Source organism: Pleurodeles waltl, chromosome 1_2 (assembly GCF_031143425.1).
Source record: "Pleurodeles waltl isolate 20211129_DDA chromosome 1_2, aPleWal1.hap1.20221129, whole genome shotgun sequence".
Classification (NCBI taxonomy): Eukaryota; Metazoa; Chordata; class Amphibia; order Caudata; family Salamandridae; genus Pleurodeles; species Pleurodeles waltl.
In genome coordinates, this window is record NC_090437.1 from 169,386,118 (window position 1) to 169,406,880 (window position 20,763).

The 20,763-nt window shown below is 43.5% G+C and overlaps 1 protein-coding gene across 1 annotated transcript in view; it reads right to left on the minus strand.

The window, feature by feature from the left end:
- Positions 1-11,239: 11,239 nt before the first annotated feature.
- The window catches only part of LOC138298986 (sulfotransferase 6B1-like), a 461,021-nt gene continuing 451,497 nt past the window's right edge, over positions 11,240-20,763 (minus strand). Inside the window, exon 7 of the mRNA XM_069236918.1 lies at positions 11,240-11,724. Coding sequence (XP_069093019.1) covers positions 11,594-11,724 — 131 coding nt within the window. The 3' untranslated portion in view covers positions 11,240-11,593. The remainder of the gene's footprint in view (positions 11,725-20,763) is intronic.

Consider the following 20,763-nt stretch of genomic DNA (forward strand, 5'->3'; position numbering starts at 1 on the left):
CAGCCCTACTTCTTTCCCTGTCAAATCCCACACCTTTTCTCGAAATGTTCCTTGTAAATCTTCTGGGAGATCAGCCACTGAGAACATCGGAAAGAAATGTATCAGAGGATATGCCTCATCTGTGGCCTCAATTTCAGGCTCTGAAACCTGTTCCTCCCCTTCATCGTCACTGTTTGTCTGGACCTTGATTCCCTCATTGGAACAGGTGATTGAACACGTCGTCTTGCACAATAAGTCTCTTCCCACTAGGGATACAGGACTTGAATCGCAAACCACAAATCTGTGCAATCCTTGGAAAGTGCCAAGCTCAACCTGAAGCGGATCTGTGATCAGGTTAGTCAGGAGTTGGTTTGCTACTCCTACTACCTTAACTGTCTATCCCGAAAGGGGCAGTTTCGGGACCTCTGCACTTCTGACTGTGGACCGTGTAGCTCCTGTGTCAACGAAGAAGGAAACCTTGTGACCCATGACCTTCCCCTGAACATAGGATCCTCTCTGATCTACTTCTAAGGTTGCTGCAAGCCTGCACTCTTCTCCGTCTGAACTGTCATCTGACCGTTCATCGTTTATTCCATTCTCACCACTCAATGGGTATTGTTCTACTGTGTGATTCTGTCTCATTCTTTGACCTGTGATCTGTTGAGGAAGCATCACCTTTTGCTGTTTCTTTGGGGCTAAAGGCACTTGTATTTGCTGACTAGGTACCATGGGGGCCTGCTGTCGCATTTGTTGTAACTGCATTGGCTATACACGTGGCAACTGCACCTTCTGCATGGATTGAAAACCTTGCATTTGGTTCACATTATTCTGAAAATTTGGGTTTGGACCTCTCAATCTTGGTCCTCTCACATTTTGGAATGGACTGACATCATTGTTTTGTTGAATAACACCATCCTGCACCATCATTGGGCACTCCTGCTTCCAGTGTCCAACGACCCTGCAAGCATGACAAGGTAACAACTTCTTCATTCCCTGCGCATCGTTTTGAACTACTACAGTGTTCAAGTCTGGACTGCGGTTCACAAAATCTCCTCGACTTCTACTTCTCACCTGCGCCTGAAACATTCCATTTCCTCTGTGACGCTGTAATGTTTAAACGCCTTCAACAACCTCTCATAATAGGCATGTATCGACTCCTTGACTTCCTGAGCCGTTCGATCAATCCTTTGCCATTCAATATTCTTAGACGAAACTCTCGTTTTCAGAAACTCAATCACCTTATAATAATACTTCATCACATCAGGGGACGGCGCACCTATTCTTCTGTCTCTTGCCGGTTCCTCAGTCGGCCAATCTACGCTCCTTTTGCTCTCAATCCACAAATCAGCTGGAACTACGGGCCAGATGTAGGTAGCGTTTTGCTTGGCGCAAATTGCGAAAATCACAGTTTGCGGCAAGCAAAACGCGCATTGCGATGCTCATTCACATTTTGCGAGTCGGTACCGACTCGCAAAATGTGAATGCGACTCGCAAATAGGAAGGGGTGTCCCCTTCCTATTTGCAACTCGCAACGCAATGCTAAATTGCTTTGTGACCGCGAACGCGGTCGCAAAGCAATTCGCACTTACCACCAGTGTCACACTGGTGGTAACCCATTCGCAAAAGGGAAGGGGTCTCCATGGGACCCCTTCCCCTTTGTGAATGTTGCCATAAATGTTTTTTCAGAGCAGGCAGTGGTCCAATAGACCACTGCCTACTCTGAAAAAACGAAACCAAATGATTTCGTTATTTTTTTGTATTGCACCTCGTTTTCCTTTTTTAAGGAAAACTGGCTGCAATAAAAAAAAAACTGCTTTATTTAAAAAGCAGTCACAGGCATGGAGGGCTGCTGTCTCCAGCAGGCCACCATCCCTGTGAGTGTAGGGAATCGCAAAGGGGTTGCAAAAAGCGACCCACCTCATGAATATTAATGAGGTGGGTCTTTGCGACCCCATTGCGATTCGCAGACGGTGTCTGAGACACCGTTCTGCATCTGATTTTCCGTTTCAGAAATTGCGAGTCACACCGACTCGCAATTTCTGAATTGCAAAATCGGAAATTGCTACATCTGGCCCTATGATCTCAAAGAGAGTATTCAGGTCTTCCCAAAGACACTTCGCAAGCTTCACAAATCTGTCTGTCTGCTGATACCACTCTATTGGTTTCTCCCTCAGCCCGGGAAAATCATTTGTGAATGACAGAATATCATCTCTAGTCCATGGTACATGGACAAGAACCCCTCTGTATGTCTCTCTCATCGGTAACATCTTTACCGTGCTTGTATCCGGTAATGTTTTAGCTGACTGCTCTATGCAATCACTCTTCCTCTTGTCTCTTTTCTTTGCCCATCTGCCTTCCCACTTCTCTAAGGCTCCCCAAAACTTGTGCACTTTTCAGTATCTCCTCAAAATCTAACCTGTAACTTCTCCTCAAATGTTTGGTATTCTCTAAATCTACACCGTTCTTGTCTGCCAGATTCGCCAACCTCTGGTGCACCCTGCTCACTTCTCTAGTTATCTTTGGGCACAAGTACCTGAACTCTGCCTCCATGTATGACTCTAGCCTGTTCACACCCATGCTCCCTTCAACGAGTTCATTGACTTCCATGTCCAACCTCACATGGTTCAGGTACTCTTCTACTTCCGCTCTCTCTGCTGCTACAGGAACAGTCTGTGGAATATTAAGTTTGTCTAACCAGTCAGTCAGCTGTTGTGCTGTTAAACCTTGTAATGAGATATTCCCAGCCTGCACCAAAGGTGTCTGTGGTACATTCGCGATCTGCGGTGTCAGCAGTCTTGAAGCTGACTGTCTCATGGCATCTGGAGGAGCCCCAATTGGACTTAGGTCTAACAGAGATCTAGATCCTTCAAATGTTAGTTCTACAGGACTCGTCCCTTGGAAGCTTCCTACGAACCCTTCTCTTGTCGTATTTTGTGTCATTACCCCTTGATTGCATACCCTAGGCTTCACCTGCGCATACAATGGTACCGGTGGACCAACCGTAATAGGCAATGATATGGCATCTGGTGTCTGTCTGTCTCCCAAAACCTGTGGAAGATTAACTCCCATATTCTGGTTCATCACTGGTGTCATGTCTAACTGCGGTCCTGTGACCGAAATATATCTCGGGATCATTTGCGGCTGCATGGGGGCAATAAAGGTGGAGTTGGATCAGTCTGAATCAACTTTAGCCTTGTGTATACCTGCTCTGTCGGCACCATCAGATTAGTAGTAGTCTCTAAAATGGGTACTTCAGGGCAAAGCCTCTGAACCTGTGGCGGTTGCAACTGAGGTTGCATAACCTGAGTGTTTTGCACACCAAAACTACTCTGCATCGGGACTTGTGTCGAGACAGGATTAACCTGTGTCAGATTCATAGTCGCCTTTTCTTGTATCGAACCTACAGGACATGTACTGGTACTCGGGCCATTGTCGTCTGCCACATACGGTGGTGGACGATAATTCAGTAACTGATTAAGGAATTCATCATCATCTGAGTCCTCTATCTCTATCAAAGACTTCCTAGCTTCTTTGTCTCTGGAAGGACTTTTCTCAGTCTTACAAGTAGCTTTCCTCCCTTTGCCTTCACCCTCTTGAGCTATCGCTGGAAACACAATAACTCCATCTACTGCCTCTCTCCTCCAAACTCTCTGTGCACTATCCGATCTAGCCTCCGCTAGTGTATTTTCTGCTTTCCTCATTCTCCTCTCACATTTCTGTTGCTGTTGCCGTATTGCCATCAGTTCCCAAATTGCTAACGCCTCAAACTGTGCTGGTCTTGGAGGTGGCTTCAGATCACTTAGCACCCTCTGCAAATTTTCTAAAATCCTCAAATTGAACGTTCTGTTCTCAGGAAACGCTAAGCACCCCTCTTTCTCCATGACTTTGCACCATTGCTTTAGCCAAAGACATGGTGCAACACCCTTTTCCTCCATTACAATATAAGCCGGTGTACCCTCTGTCGGTGTAACCTCCCCTACACTTGCTGTAATATATACGTCTCCCCTCAAAGCGCTCTTTAAAGCCTCAAACAATGTCATCTTTACGTCTTTTATTTACAGAGATTTCGCTTAGCCTCGGCCGCTACTCTCTCCTTCTCAGATCCCGCACTCGCAAGCAAACTTTGACCTGCAAACTCTACTCTCGACTTGTCAATGGATTATTGTTCTAGTGCACTTTAGAACTCACCAAATCTCCATAGAAGTTTTCATTCACTCACTTTGACTCAAACTCGACTCATCGATTTCACTATCGACCTATTAAACCGCACAAATTACAACATAAACTAAGTGTCTCATACACTTATCAATATACTCCGGAGTCTTAGACCATGCAGGGTCCGTACATCACCAACAACCACGTGGACAATTTTTTAGCACAAAGCGCCACACTCACATGAAGTTCGCCGACTTCCCTACTCTCATACTGCGGAGTACGCCAACTCCTACTAAAGCATCATCATCTGGACTAAAATCCTTACAAACATCACAATTCACCTGCGATATGCATAAGCTGTGCAAGCGCAAAACCTACTTCATCCACACTATCACTAGAACGCCGAGAACATACTCAAACTTCCTTCAGTAAGCTCTGAGATTCTGGGAAAGTCATTTGGGACTTAGGGACACATCATCCCTCTAATTTGCATCATTGAAAAAGAAAAACCCCACGGAACCCAATTTATTCGGTACACCTTGCCTACTTACCACTCAAACCACTTCACCTTGTATCCTCCGTACCCCATCAATCTCTACCAAAACTGTTGATCTTTCCTACTAGGGCCTCAAAGGCCAAACCAACCACACTGCTACAAAACCTGTCAATTATCGCACCATCAACTCTATCAAACCATGATCCTCGTACTGGGGCCCCAAAGGGCCAAACCATCACCTCTGCTACCAAAACTATCAGCGCGTCAGAGCCTTAATAAGTAAACTTACAAGGAGACGCGTTTAGGTCGACAAAATTTTGGACCGCGTTTGGAGACTTCCCAGTACAAAGTATTTTCTTGGCATCATCAATCAATAAATCAATAGACAGTCTATAATAATAATAATCACTAATCAATAAACAATCAATAAGAAACAATAATTGAACACACCTCGACCTTTCAGTCATGAATAACCACACCAGTTTAATTAAGTGTTACGATATTTATTTCCCTATTAGTAACAATCTAATATCATTTCTGTTAATCTCAATAGCAAAAACACATTGGAAAGCACTGCTCATTTGCAATCAGAGCGCAACTTAATCAAAGCATGGATTATACTGATTCAGAATTTAAGCACATCATTAACATGAATCAACTTAGCAGTGTCTCATTAGTACATGGTTCAACAAAGCAAAAACTCAGTCAGTTGTCTATTTGCAGCAGATATTAGTGAACACCTTAACTAATCTCAAATTAGCATTAGCATGTTGGGCTTCATGCAAAACATTTTAGTGAACACAAATTTAGAAAACATCTAAACTAAGGCCTCTATCAAAATAGCAGTTGGTACCTAGAAAGAAAAGGCCAACAGACAATTACAATTTGCATTGGATATTTACCAATCCAACAGATCAGCAAGCAGCGTCAATCTTCATCCTCAGGACATCAGTTCATCAGCATCAGGCAAAATAGGACCGGGCAAAGTCTCATGATAGCATAGCTAATGAACTGATTACTTTCCTCAGATGGAGGAGAAGATAATATCAAGCAAAAATGGGTAGAGGATGGTTTTCAAGCGACAGGACAACTAAACTAAAATATGGCAACTGGCAAAAGTCTCTGAAGAATGGCAGATTGGCAAATGCAATGCTGGATATGGCAAGATGTCTTAGAGCAAAAGGAATGGAAAAATGAATGGTTTCTTCTCAGGTCACACCGTTAAATCAAAACTGTCTAACTATTCCTTAATTCCTCATTGGATAATATTTGGTGCATCCGTATCGCTGTCCAATAATTTGCAAACACCTTACTAGCATTTTCCACAGTTCACAATTCCCATGTCACAGATTGGTCCATGTTATTGACGTGTCCAGCGTTTGGAATGTCAGGTACAAAATATTACACTTCGCACTCCAGTCTGTCTTCATTGTAATCTCCCAGTCTGGTTAACCTTGCACCTGTTACGAATTACACTGTTGCATCTAGCAAGGACATCGCCTTGAGCAAGCTGGTTCTCATGAGAAAGAATTTACTACAGCTACACACACATAGCTCCTCGAAAAGTACAGCTTCGTGTCCTTCAGGAAAAGCAGCACACTACACGTTAGAAAATGCAATTCAAATATGAGGTCAGGCAGCTAGGACCAAGCTCTTACTAAGTCAAAGCCCTTTGTTTAATAAAGCAAACTCTTAACACACAACCCTAATTATGATGTACAAATACAAATTTAAAACATTATTGCATATTAATTCAGAATTTATAAGCCTTTTCATTAGTCTTCGTATACATTGGTAGCCACTCCCCGTAGGCACATTTCAAACGTGTGCATTATTTTCTATGTTAATACATTTTCTATGTGGCTTCTTCACAAAATATATTGAAAGTTTTTGTATTAATATTGCTTTTAAAAGACACACTCCAACAGGAGTAAAAAGGAGGAATGGAGAACAAAGAACACATGCAAGCATATGGCACGAGACAGTGACTGGGTGGACAAAATGGCTGCCAGCTAGCCACATGGTGAAACAACAACAACATGGAGCAAGTAGAACAAACAAGAGCACATGCAAGCCTACAGCAAAGGGACACTGGCTGCATGGACAAAATGACTGCCATCCACATGAACAAACAACAACTGTGAACAAGGAGGCATGGGGAACAAAGAACACATGCAAGCCTATGGCAAGGGGACACTGGCTGTGTGCACAAAATGTCTGTCAGCCACTCGGTCAAACAACAACGGCAAACAAGGAGGCATGGCAAACAAAGAACACATGCAAGCCTATGGCCAGGGACACTGGTTGAATAGACAAAATAGCTGCCACCCACATGATTCAACAACAACAAGTAGTAACAAGGCATGGCAAACAACGAATACATACAAGCCTATGGCAAAGGGACACTGGCGGCATGCACAAAATGGATGCAAGCCACATGGTCAAACAACAACAACAACAAGGAGGCATGGCAAACAAAGAACCCATGCAAGACTACGTCAAAGGAACACTGGTTGCATGCACAAAATGGCTGCCAGCCACATAGTCAAACAACATTGTCCTATGCCATCAAATATTACCCTGCAATATATACACTTTTTGCAAAAGAAAATGAAATGCAAACAATAGCCAACATTTTAAATGTAATCCAATGTAATCACTGCCCTAAATGAAGTTTTAAAGACATATATAAGTGAAACATCTATTTCATGCACTGATGACTGCTAGTATTGGGCCTACTGGGTAAACAGCCCTTTGGAAATCTAGGCCACATACTAAAATGTCATTGCAAATGTTACAAACATGTAGAAAAGGTACTGAACTGTGCAACAATTTTCCTTTACAAAAAGTAAAAAAATTATGAAATGCAAAATAAGTAAAAACTAAGCCTTTACTAAAATTCGAGGACACCCTCACTGTAAAATTTAAAAATCGAAATCAAGTACAAGTAAATACTAGTGCATGCCCAAGGAAACAAATAACACCCTTACGCAATATTTTTTTAACTTAGTTGAGTGATGCAACAAAACAAAGTCCTTAAATCCAAAGGTATATCCAAGAGTCAAAAAGAATGATCCTTACACCTTGAAATTCAAGTGAAAAGTGACCAGGAGATGGACAAAGCTCTGGGAGGAGCCTGCTGGACAGGTACAGGAAGTTGGAGTGTTTGAAAAAAAATCTTCTCAAACTGAAAAATGAATTGCAGGGTCTATTGAAGAAGAAACTCTAGTCAAAATCTCTTTTTGACTAGGTTTAGTGGTTCTGGAGTAGAAAATCCACTATAGAAGTGAGTTTGTGCATGCAAGCGACTCTGTTTTGGCCACCAGTGCGGGTGGAAGCAGCACAAGCAAACGTGAACCCTCACGCACTAGGCCCCCCAAGAGTATTGTTGCGCTTGTGAGAGAGCACCAGAACCCAATTTCGCAGGCGCGAACAAACTCTGCTCCGCGGCAGAGTGCAGAATTCAGGAACTCCACATTACTTTGCGTAGTCTGAAGTGCCCAAATTCCACAAACTCCACCAGTGGAGTGGAGCTCTACGCCTAGGCCTAACAACTACCTTCTCGTAGGAAATTTGGTTGGCACATATACTTCATACCAGGTGCAACACTTCATTGTAGTCAAGCTTACGCTCCTTCAGCACCTGAAACAGAACTTTCTCTTTTTGCCAAAAGGGGTAAAGACATCTTTCATATCGAAGCTGCTGAATTCCTGGAACCTATCTTGTTCCCCGAGGGTGTGATCATAGATAGGAAAAAGGCTCTGATACTGGCCTCACGCTGCTTTATCCTGGGAGGCAGGTGCATCACAGACAACTGTGGGAAGAGTTCCATCACAACATGACAGTATGTCAGGATATAGTTCCCAAGATGCCCACACCCATCCTGCTTCTTTCCTCCACCTGTAAGCCTGGATCGTCACCTAGAGTTTGAAGTTCAAAGGATTGTGGATTCACAGCTTGTTAATGGTTGTTTGTTTTACCTAAGTCCATTGAAGGGGTATGGTCCAGAGGAATGCTCTTGGTAACCAGCTAGTAATTTCATGCCCCCTGCTTGGTTTGTTCATTTCGTGCCCACCACTCTGACAACCCACGCCCCATAAGTTGTTCCTTGCGGGGGAACTGTCCAACTCCATCTTGTGCCCTAGGTGCTGTGGGTTGTACTCACTGGGCTCATGTCATCCCTCCCCTTTGGCACCTCTCTGTCCTGAGCACACCGTGTCATTCTTCCCTTGTGGCTCCTTTCCGTCTCGAGCACTCCATGGCCCCCCATCCAAGAAGCTTGAACCATTGAACCTCCTGTTCTTTTGCTAAGCAAGTTTAGTGTGTTTTGCACCTGCAGATTATCACGTGTCTTTAGGGTACGTTACGCTATCCACTGTGACACACTGAACTGTACCATAATGCACTTGGGGTTCAATTATACTTGTTAATTGTTTCCAATTGTCATATGCACCTGCCACCTGCAAGGTCTCATATCCGTCTTATGTAACACATGATTTTCCCCAGGTTCATTGGAATATTTGATGCTTCCACGTGGGACACATGCCTTTTGGAAGAATCTTTTCTTCCGGCATAAACATCCCCTCTGAACCTGCATCAGCACTTGGCCTTGTCCAGTCCTGCACAAGCACTGTCCATGCAGTCACCTCCTGAGTTGCCCAGAACTTCCAGAGCTCTAGACTTCTGCAATTCAAGTTCCTCCAGTGATTCCTTAGGCTCCAGCTCCCTCAATGCATCCTTCATCTCTGCCTCCTGCACAGCTATTCTTGCTCCCCTGCAGCTCTCTGAATCAAGGCCTCAAGATCTTCTTTGAACTTAGACAAGTTGAAGAACTAAGCTAAGTAAGTGATAGCAGGTTAGTACACTAATCCTCTTATAGTAGCAAGCAGGCCTGAGTACCAACATTTTCGAGACTATAGACTTGTTACCAGTTCCCTCTCCAGCTCACCTTGCCTATTTGTGCTACAGACCCTTCCTGCAACCTTGGCTCTTGAACTGTTATTACACAAGGACTAGAGACTTAGCTGTGTGTGTCTCTAATGAACAGTAGTGCCAAGAAGAATACTATTTAGAGTGATTGATATTTGTATGAACCTTGTAACAAAACCTGTATTCCTAATATACCTTGAGAGTTTCATTAACTATAACCTATTTCCTAGTATACCTTGGGAGTGTCCTTAACTCCAACCTGTATTCCAAATGTAACCTTGGGAGTGGCAGTAACTCCAACCTATGTTCCGAGTGTAACCTTGGGAGTGTCATTCCAATCCGTGTTCCGAGTTTATCCTGGGAGTGTCAGAGGCTCCAATCAATATTTTGAGCTCCTCCTTGAGAGTCTCTGAGATACCTATCTGTGAACTTGCTTATCTTGCTCTCATGCTGTGATTTTAAAGAAGCCTATAAGTGTATGTCACTGAAGTTAATGCATTGTCAATATACTGTTGACAAACATATCCCATGTTCATTCTTGGACTTTATAATCTCTTTCCACAACTCGAACTAGACTTTTCTGTGGGGATGCTATAAATCTGTGTTGCGCCATTCAAACTGGTAATTTTTATTAGTCAGTTTTATGAAGGATCAGGCACTGCTGTAAATAAACTGCCAGAGGCTAGAATAATGTACAGTGGAGGGCAAGGGTGTTTGCCGCCAGGGCGCTTACCCCTCTCCTATTCAATCTACAATGTGACCTTGACTCAGAATTTGAGGGGGACATTTTTCCACAAAAATTGGAAAAAAGGAGTTAAGTGTGTTTTTTTTAACATTTGATATTTTTATCATCAAGTAACTGGAAATCCTATTGTGCCCACTAACAATCTAAAAATGAATCCACGTCAGACTTAGGTCATGTCTTTTGGAAGTTCATGATTGGACGATAATTGATTTATTAATGGCAGAAAATTGTCGTGTAGTATAGCCTAGCAAAATGATGTAGGAAGATGACAGAAGGGCTTATTTAATAGTTTGCACTGTGCAGTGCACTGTGTTTTACTACGTTTCTGTAGATCCTAAGGAACTCATCAATTTGTGTCTTTACAAATGTCTATAAAAGCTAGATGGTTGCTAGATATGCTGAGTGAAGTAATAAAAGCTCTGGCGTACAGACATCAACTCAAGACAAAATTCTAGTCCTTGTCCACATTTCCATGCATGGTATTTTGCAATGCTGTGATTCAGTCTTTCTGGTTTCTAAGGGTCATTTACAGAAGCTGATGAACAATCCTGTAAGGATTAAATTAAATATTACATTTGCTATATATCGTGGATGGAAATTTTGAATCCGAACATTACTCAAATCATTGCCAGTATTCTGATGCATTATTTAAAATTTAAATAAATGATTGCCTTTATCAGAGTGTTGACAAATTTCAAATTATTGTTTCTTGAGCTTGAACACCTCAGGTACACAACATGTCATTGTGTCATTGCCTATCTCTAGAACGATCCAAAATAATACATGAATTTGATCGAAGGCCGTGATGAGAGATCAGTTTTCACATGGTACAGATCTGGACAGGTTACGAAACATCTGGATTACAAAAGCTTTAATACGTAAGGAAACAAGGATATGAATTGTATAGCAATGTAATAAGTCATGAGAATGTTTGACTAATATTCTGTTTTATTGTTTAGCACTTCATAAATATTGTGGTGTAATTATAGCGCCATTTTATGAGAACCTGGTGTAATGCAGTGGACAAAATGGACACTTAAATGAATAATAAAATTATCTGATTATAAAATGAAATTAAACAATTTGTTTATTATTTGTGTTCTAACGATTCGAGAAGGTTTGATAAAACTATAAATAATATAATTTTATCAGTGCTAAATAAGAAAATGAAGAAATTAAGATGACCGGTAAATGTAACTTGTAAATTAAATTATCAGTGGTAGATGATTATCTAATTAAAAACTTGTCACATTGTTGTAGTGCTCATGGCTAGCAGCTCTGTCCGCGTGTTAGGCCGTGCAGTAGACATTGTATGACATCTTTTCTCCTAGCTTTGTTCCGGCTAGACATTCTTCAAACTTTGCATCCATTTCCTGGCTTTGTGCTTCAGAGAAATGGTTCTTCCAGTCCCCAACATCTCCTTTGAAGACAAATAACATAAACATATATATGCGGTTGGCAATGACATGATCTCAGGTTTTACATAGTAACAACACTTTGCCGTATGGCAACTTCATGGCTTATAAGGAGGAACAACAATTTAAAGAGAGGATTTTGGCCAAATCAGGATCGATATTTGCATTGAGGAGTGCAGATAACAAGTACATTCATTTATACTCTCTAGCTCTATGGGATTGTCCAGTAATAGAGAACTACTGAATACAAGTCATGGTGAAGGTTTAAGCTAACAGGGGGAGTCCCAAGAAGATTAATTAAATTTGGGGATCCTGGATAACACACTGCAGGTTTACCTAAAAACGGCAGCCAGTGATGAAGCAGAAAATGAAAGTTTTGATTTATTAACGCATAAACGTAGTGTGAAATAATCATGTGTGACTTTAACCGAACTAATAAAGATTGTACGGGGACAAAATGTGCCCTCAGAGTAGTTTGCCAACATTTATACGCGTGCTTTATATAACGTGGTGTATTAGAATTGCACTAATCCGACATAATCATAAACGTGTGCTACGATTTGCTTGTTTGAAATGCGTTAGCTTAGCATTACTTTAGAGGAGGCTTTGGCCTAGTGGCCTGGTCTCACGGTTTAGATGCTCGTATTTTTCCAATGTGCTATTAAACGTGTATTTCTGCTTGAAGCTGTACTTTTCCACAGAAACTGTTCACATGCTTATCTTAAAGTTTCGTGCCAGCATGGCATATTTTCTCTTTAATTCAAGGTCGACTTGCAGGTGCGGACAATGGAGGCTCTGAAAGTGAGCTAATTGGTAGACAATGTTGCGATTTGCGTACCCATCTCCAAGGATAATGTATGCTTAAGTAAAAGCTTGAGAACTGTCGTTTTTGATTGGACAATTTGAAGCTAACCTATGAACCCTCCAATGGAGACCCTACTGGATTCGAACTGTTGTCTATAAAACCCAGGTGCACGAGAGGAAAGCTCTCTCCATCATTGGACATCCCGCCATTTTGCAGACTTCGTAGCTATTATGGCCCACTTTGCTGCGACGCCATTTTGAGAGACTTTGATGCTTTCTCTAATCGAGAGAAAGAGACTTTAATGATTCTTGCCCTAGAGACTTTAACTTTGATTTGTCCCTTTGCATGAAGTAGTAGTCTTAACTTGCCGCCGTGAGGCGATTGCCCCGTTCACCCCTGCCCCTTTGTCCCATCCCATGCTGATCGAGAAACGGTACCTGTGAGACGAAGACTTCCTTGTATGCTGATCGTAATTGGTAAATATGAAAGGAAATTGTAAAATTGCATTGTGTTTCTTTCAGGTAACCAACTGCTGATTTTTGATAAGATCCCTAGATAGGAGTTTTCTAAATTTATGTTGCTAAATAGTTTTTGCATGAAGTCCCACATGCCGATGCTAGTTTGAGGTTAGATGAGGATTCCATATATCGCACGATGCTATTTGAGATCTTGTTATGCTGACTAAATGTACGCAATTAGCCCATTACAGATTATCGTATTAGTGCTTTGCATTGCCATTATCGAATGCCTTGTGATTCAAATGCTACATAGATTACACTTGTTTCGACGTTATGGACAGCTATTAATGTTCATTTATGTTTATCATTTGGTGTTGAGACACATTTATATTGTGCTAGCTTTGTTAATATAGGGAAATAAATTCACTAACTTTGCAATAAACTGGTGTGGTTATTCCTGGCTGAAAGGTCAGGGTTCGCCGAAATGTATTCTGGATTAATCATTAAGTGTTATGTTGATCAAGGTATTGCTTATGTACGTTATTGATTATTGATTTGATGCGACTGATCGATTAAGAGTACAGAGAGTTCCCACTTAGTCAAAAGATTCATCGGCCTAAAGAGCGTCCGAACACAGGTAAATTGTTACTGCGGTTCGCTCTATCAGTAGATGGTAGCAGAGGACGGTTACGTCTTTTGGGACCCTGTACTATTAGAGTACATGGTGTTGAATTAACGGTTACGCATTTTGAGGCCTCATTCGAGAAGTTGAATTAGATTTTTCTTGGATAAAACTGATTGACAGAATGATGATGGGCTAGGTCCACCGCGACTTTCCCGGGATCTCGGAGCTTGCGAATGGAGAGAACGGAGGTGTGGAAACAGCGTTGGCGGTACTAGTGATGGTATGAGTGAAGTTAGGGTTTTGCGCTTGCACAGCTTATTGCTGCAGGGTGTGTGAAAAGATTGCGAGGATTTTTTTCTTTTAAAGGATAGCGGAGGTGCGACTCCGAGTGTAGAAGTAGAGAAGTCGTCGAACTTCATAGAGATAGCGGAGGTGCGGCTCCGGGTGTGAGAGTAGGGAAGTCGTCGAACTTCATGTGCGTGTGGCGCTTTGTGCATAAAAAGGTCCACGTGGTTGTTGTTGTTGAGACGGGCCCTGCGAGGTCAAGAGACTCCGGAGTATGTTGATCCATGTTGTGGTCTGGGCGGTTTAGTAGGTTGATCGGGCGTGGTCAACAAGTCGGTACGTGTGTTAGGGAGTGAAAGAAACTTCGACTTCGGGCTCTGACAAGATTCTAAGTGCACTAGAACAGATCATTGACAAGTTGAGAGTAGGTCTGCAGGTCAGATTTGCTTGCGAACGTGGGGACCGAGAAAGACGGAATAGCGGCCGAGGCTAGTGAAAGGTCCCTAAGGTCCTGAAGCGATTGTGTTACCCTTCCTGTAGTAAACCGACAGATCTGTTTTAGTTTTTGGTAGCTCGCGATACATGCAAGAAGTTGTTACGGGAGGAGCTGAATGAAGGAAGACTAGCCGTGAGGCTTTGTCAGCCGCAGTGTGTGTGAGTGTGACGTCACTAGGAGCCGCGCTGGGATAGGTTGGTTGGAGAGAAGGGTCGCGCACGGATTGGACGCAGTCCGTGGGACTCGATTGGAAGGGGAAAGGCAAGCGAAGAGTATTCCGGGAATTAAAGTCACCTATTGATTACAAATTTTGTGGAATAAAAGTGACCTATTGATTACAAACTTTGCGAAATAAAAGACGAGAAAATTAAATTCCTTAAAGCATTTAGGAGTGCGATGAAGGGGGAGTCTTACATCAAAGCGAGCGTAGGAGAGGAGACGCCGCCCGAGGGCACACCAGCTTACATTGTAATGGAGGAAAAAGGGGTAGCTCCGTGTCTTTGGCTAAAGCAATGGCACAAACTGACAGAGAAACATGGGAGCGTAGCGTTCCCGATACATGTGACATTCAATATAAGAATCCTAGAAAATTTGAGATTCACGATGTACGACATGAAGGTGCCTCCAAGGCCAGCCCAGTTTGAGGCTCTAGCAATCTGGGAATTAATGGCTAGACAGCAACAGAAAAATAAGTTTGAAACAAGGATGAGGAAGGTAGAAAAGACACTAGCGGATGCTAGGTGGGATAATGCGCAGAAGGTGTGGAGGTCAGATGTATTGCAGGGAATAAAATTGTTTCCCGCAATTACTAAGGAAGAAGAGGAGACAGGTAAGAAAGCTACCTGTAAGACAGACAGGAAGTGTTCCAAGGATAGAGAGGACGAGGAAAAATTGAGAAGAGAAGAGGAGTTAGAGGATGAGGAGTTAATAATGCAATTGCTGAACGACCGTCCACCACCTTATGCGGAGAATGGACAAGGTCCAAGTACCAGTTCTGCCCCTCCGGCATCGGTACAGAACAGTGAAACCCAGAGTTTAGGAGCGACATCGGGATCTAAGGACCCGAGTTTACTGTTCACCCCGCAGATACCGCAGGTTAGGAGAATATATCCAGATGTGCCCATGTTGAAACCAGCAGAAAATTATCAGCCGCAGATGCCAGGGTACTACAGCAGTGACAATAGTGGAGGAATGGTTCTAGAACAAACAGTAAGGGGAGTACAGAATGGTCACAATCCAACAATGACACAGGCTGAATCAACTCAGTTTATGATGCCTCAAAAGCAGATGCAGGGGGGAACCGCACATGCTCAAATGACGGGGAGTCAAATGGGCATGCCGACAATGATGACCCATAATATGGGGATGAACATGCCTCAGAACATGGGAAATGGACAGAACCCAGACGCGATATCACTACCGATTACTGTAGGTCCACCGGTACCTCTGTATAGCCAGCCTAACTTAGGCATGAACGGTCAGGGATCAATGCTGCAGAATGGGACAGAGAGGAGGTGCATAGAGAACACTCCAAGGATAACTCCGATAGCGGCTCAGCCAAGTGGATCTGGATCCTTGATGGAGTTTAGTCCCATATGTGCTCAGTCTACACTGGTGAGGTCGAGCCCCCCACTGATAATACCTTTAACATCGAATACTGAAAAGTTGCCGCAACCATCAATGGCAGTCGATGTGAATGCTACACTGATGGGGGTAAATGCGCAACAGCTGACGCAGTGGTTCAACAGTTTGAATTCCACACAAAGTTCAGACAGCGGGAAAGGAGAAGATTACCTGAATAGGATGAGGCTGAACATGGAAGCACAAGAATTGGTGGAAGGGAATATGGGTGTGAATAGGTTAGAGTCCTACACGGAAGAGGAGCTGAGGTATCTATGTCCAAAGATTACGAAAGAAGTGAACAAGGTACATAAAAGTTTGCAGGAAGTAGCGGACAGGAACGGGATTGACATAGGCAAGACGAAACACTTGAGCAGGAGCTATAGGTTGGATTTTGGGACCACAGATTTTGAACACATGAGGTCAGCAGGCATGAAGGCACACCTTAGAGAATTGTTGCAGAGTGCCCAAGTGTGGAGGTGCTTAGACAAGTGGGAAAGCAGGTGGGTAAAGAGGAAGGATAAGAGGAGGGACAGTGCTACAGAGCATAATGAGAAGAGACCACAAAGCAGCGAGACAGTAACAATGTTACCAATGAGGGAGACAGCAGGGGGAAAATTAATACATGTACCGTGGCACAGAAGCGACATTCAGTCATTTACGGATGATTTTCCCAAACTGAGAGAGAAGCCGATTGAATGGTATCAACAGACTGATAGGTTTGTGAAGCTTGCAAAATGTCTCTGGGAAGACCTGAACACTCTCTTTGAGATCGTGGTTCCGGCAGATTTGTGGGAGGATTGCAAAAGAGCTGTAGGTTGGCCGACAAGTGAACCAGAGAGAGACAGGGAGACGGGTGCACCATCACCTATGGTGATTAGTTTGTACTATAAGGTGATTGAGCATTTGAAGACGAAGGTTGCCGCGAAAAATGTGGATTGGCAGAAGATTGACCGAACTGCCCAAGAGGCTAAAGAATCGATTCATAGTTACTATGAGAGGTTGTTGAAGGCGTTCAAGAATTACAGTGGCACGGAAACAATCGAGGCAAAGGATATGCTTCATTTTGTGTTCAGATTTGTGGAAGGGCTGAGACCAGAAATAAGTCAGATGATAAAGTCGCATTTGATTTGTTGGCAGTCTAAACCGATTGATGAGGTCTTGACTTATGCGAAATATTGTAGCGACGAAATTGAGGTAAAACAGAAAAAGCTGAAAGAGAAGGTGATGATGATGCAACTTAAAGCAGCTCAGACAGGTCTGCAAGGTTTGCAAGGGATGCAAGGGTTCCAACAGCAGGCACCGCAACCGCAGCCGCAGTTGCAGGGAAACATGGCGTTTCAGCCACAGGCGAGAGGCAGAGGCAGAGGAGGTTTTGTGAATAATGGTCCGGATTTAAACACTGTTGTGACGGGTGTGCAGGCAATGAAGAAAGTGATGCCGTGTCACGCGTGCGGAATTGTAGGTCATTGGAAACGCGAGTGCCCGATGGTGGTGCAGGAAGGTGCAGGTGCAAGTGCAGGTGTTGGTCAGCAAAACAATGATGTCAATGCATTTCAGATAATGAGGGGACCGAAAATGAGAGGTCCAAACCCAAATTTTCAGACCATAAATCAATTGCAGGGATTACAACCTATGCAGCCGCAGCAGATGCAGATGCCTCGTATGAAGATGACGCAAATGCAGCCGATGCAACAGCAGTTACCCATGGTACCTAATCAGCAAATGCAAATACCTCTGGCACCAATGAGTCAGCAGCAAGTGATGGTTCCTCCACAGGTCTCGGGTCAGGTAATGAGTACAAATGGCACCGTACAACAGTTCCCATTACACAGTGAGAGTGGAATAAACAATGTATGGGAGAGTGAAAGCTCAGAAGAGGAAGGAGATTGTGTGCTTGCAGCATCCTTAGAAGTTGATCAAAAGGGTCCGTACGTAGAGGGAAGAGTAATGGGTCATCGTGTTTCATTCTTGGTGGACACGGGAGCCACACGTTCAAATGTTAAGAGCAGTGAAGTACCAAACTTGCCACTCTCAGGGAGGACAGTTCAAGTGGTGGGAGTAGCAAACAGGCACCTGACGAACCCAATAACAGATCCGGTACCAGTCAGCATCGGTAACTATCAAGGGGTGCATCAGTTTGTGATATGTGATTCAAGCCCAATAGCACTGTTAGGGAGAGACCTATTGTGCAAATTGGGATGTTCGATCATGTGTTCGAACGAAGGAATAACGATACAGACGAGCAGTGATGGGGAAGAAGAGGATAGTGTAGAGGGAGATGAGATGGAAACGGTAGATGAAGAATATCCTCTGATTTGCCTTTTCCCGATGATAACTGAAGAAGATATTCCAGCCGAATTACGAGAAACAGTCGGAAAGGAAGTGTGGGACATGACAGGGAAAGAGGTGGGATTGATGAAAGGAGTGGAACCAGTGAAAGTGACGGTAAAGCCCAATGCGATCTTTCCCCAGACCCCACAATACCACATGCCGCAAGATACCCTCATGAAAGTTGCCCAACTCATTGACGAATTTGTGAAACAGGGGGTACTGAAAGAAGTGTTAAGCAGCCCCTGTAATTCACCAATAATGGGACTAATAAAGCCAAGTGGAAAGGTCCGACTTGTGCAAGACTTGAGGAAAATAAATGACATCATAGTCAAATGCTGCCCTGTTGTACCGAATCCAGCTGTGATAATGTTTCAGATCCCTTGCGATGCCGAGTGGTTCTCAGTCATTGACTTGTCACAGGCATTCTTTTCTGTGCCTCTTCATGAGGACAGCCAATTTCTCTTTTGTTTCAAATTCCTAGACAGAGTATACAGTTGGTGTCGAATTCCTCAAGGGTTTTCTGAGTCACCGTCAGTATTCAATCAGATTCTAAAGAAAGATTTGGAAGAGTTAGAGTTGCCATTCGAGTCAACCCTAGTACAGTACATTGACGACTTACTGGTTGCATCAAAGACAGAAAGCGACTGCACAGCCGATACCATTGCTCTGTTAAACCATTTGGGAAGGAATGGACACAAGGTGTCTCCTTCCAAATTACAGTTCTGTCAGAAGAAAGTGAAATACTTGGGTCACCAGATAGAGAAGGGGTCACGGAGAATAATGAAGGAAAGGATTACAAGTGTACTTCAGATGAGTCCGCCCAAGACGAGAAAGGAGGTGAGGAAGTTCTTGGGAATGGTGGGCTACTGTCGCCAGTGGATTCCCAACTTCTCAACTCTAGCGAAGCCTTTACTGAAACTGACCCAGAAGGATGCTTTGGATCAAATTGAGCTGAAAGGAGATGAGATGGATGCCTTTGTTGAATTAAAAGAATGCATGTGTAGGGCTCCAGCTTTAGGTATGCCTGATTACACAAAGCCTTTCACATTGTTTTGTCATGAACGTGATGCATGTTCTTTGTCTGTCTTGACTCAAGCCCATGGTGGCGTAAACAGACCAGTAGCGTATTTTTCAGCTACCTTGGATCCGGTCGCAGCAGCACTCCCAGGGTGTTTGCGCGCCGTAGCAGCAGTTGGTATCAGCCTCACTCAGAGTGAAGGAATAGTGATGGGACACCCAGTAACAGTCATGGTCCCTCACTCAGTTGAGATACTTTTGACCCGCTCCCGAACGCAACACATGACTGGAGCTAGACTCACAAGGACTGAAACGATAATTCTGGGCTCACCGAATGTGCAGCTGAAAAGGTGCACTACGTTGAATCCAGCAACTTTGCTTCCTGGAGAAAATGCTGAAATTGAGAACGCTGAAGACGTCGAGCATGACTGCCTTCAGGTGACTGAATTTTGCACAAAACCCCGACCGGACATTAAGGATACAAAGCTTGATGAAAATGACCAAATTCTTTTTGTTGATGGTTCATGTTTAAGAGACGGGATGGGGATTTTGAAAGCAGGATACGCTGTATGCACTGTAACAGGGGTCTTGGAAGCGGGATGGCTTCAAGGAGTCTATTCTGCACAAGTAGCAGAACTTGTAGCCCTTACCAGAGCATGTCAACTGTCTGCATTGATGAAAGTCACCATTTACACTGATAGTCAGTACGGGTTTGGGATTGTGCATGACTTTGGACAACTATGGTCACAGAGAGGTTTCCTGACTTCTTCAGGATCCCCAGTGAAAAACGGGGAAAGAATAAGGGAATTGTTACATGCCATTCAAGTACCAGCTGAAGTTGCAGTGGTGAAGTGCAGTGCTCACACGAAAGGACAGGACTATGTTTCTCTGGGAAATGCATATGCGGATCAAGTCGCAAGATTTTGTGCCTTGAACTGTATATTACTGAGAGATGAATGGAACTCAATAAGTGAGCCAGAGCTAGAACAAGCTGAAGCATTTGCCTTGAAGGTCGTAGATACAATAGAGGAACTAAAAGCACTACAGAATAATGTCAGGGAGGATGAAAGAGATTCCTGGATTAAATCACAATGTATAAAGGGACAAGACGAGTTATGGGTTTCACATGAGGGAAAATTTGTTTTGCCAAATAGTCTCTTATCACAGCTTGCGCGGTTCTATCATGGGCAAGCTCACCTAGGGAGAGATGCCATGATAAGATTGTTCAAAACTGATTGGTTTAACCCCAGATTTCGTCAAGCTGCAGAAGCAGTTTGCCATCGATGTGTCACTTGCCAGCAGATGAACCCAGGAAAGGGAACGGTTGTGAACGCGAGCCACATTGGTAGGGCAAGCGGTCCTTTTAGTCGTATGCAGATGGACTTCATTGAGATGCCTGTGCAT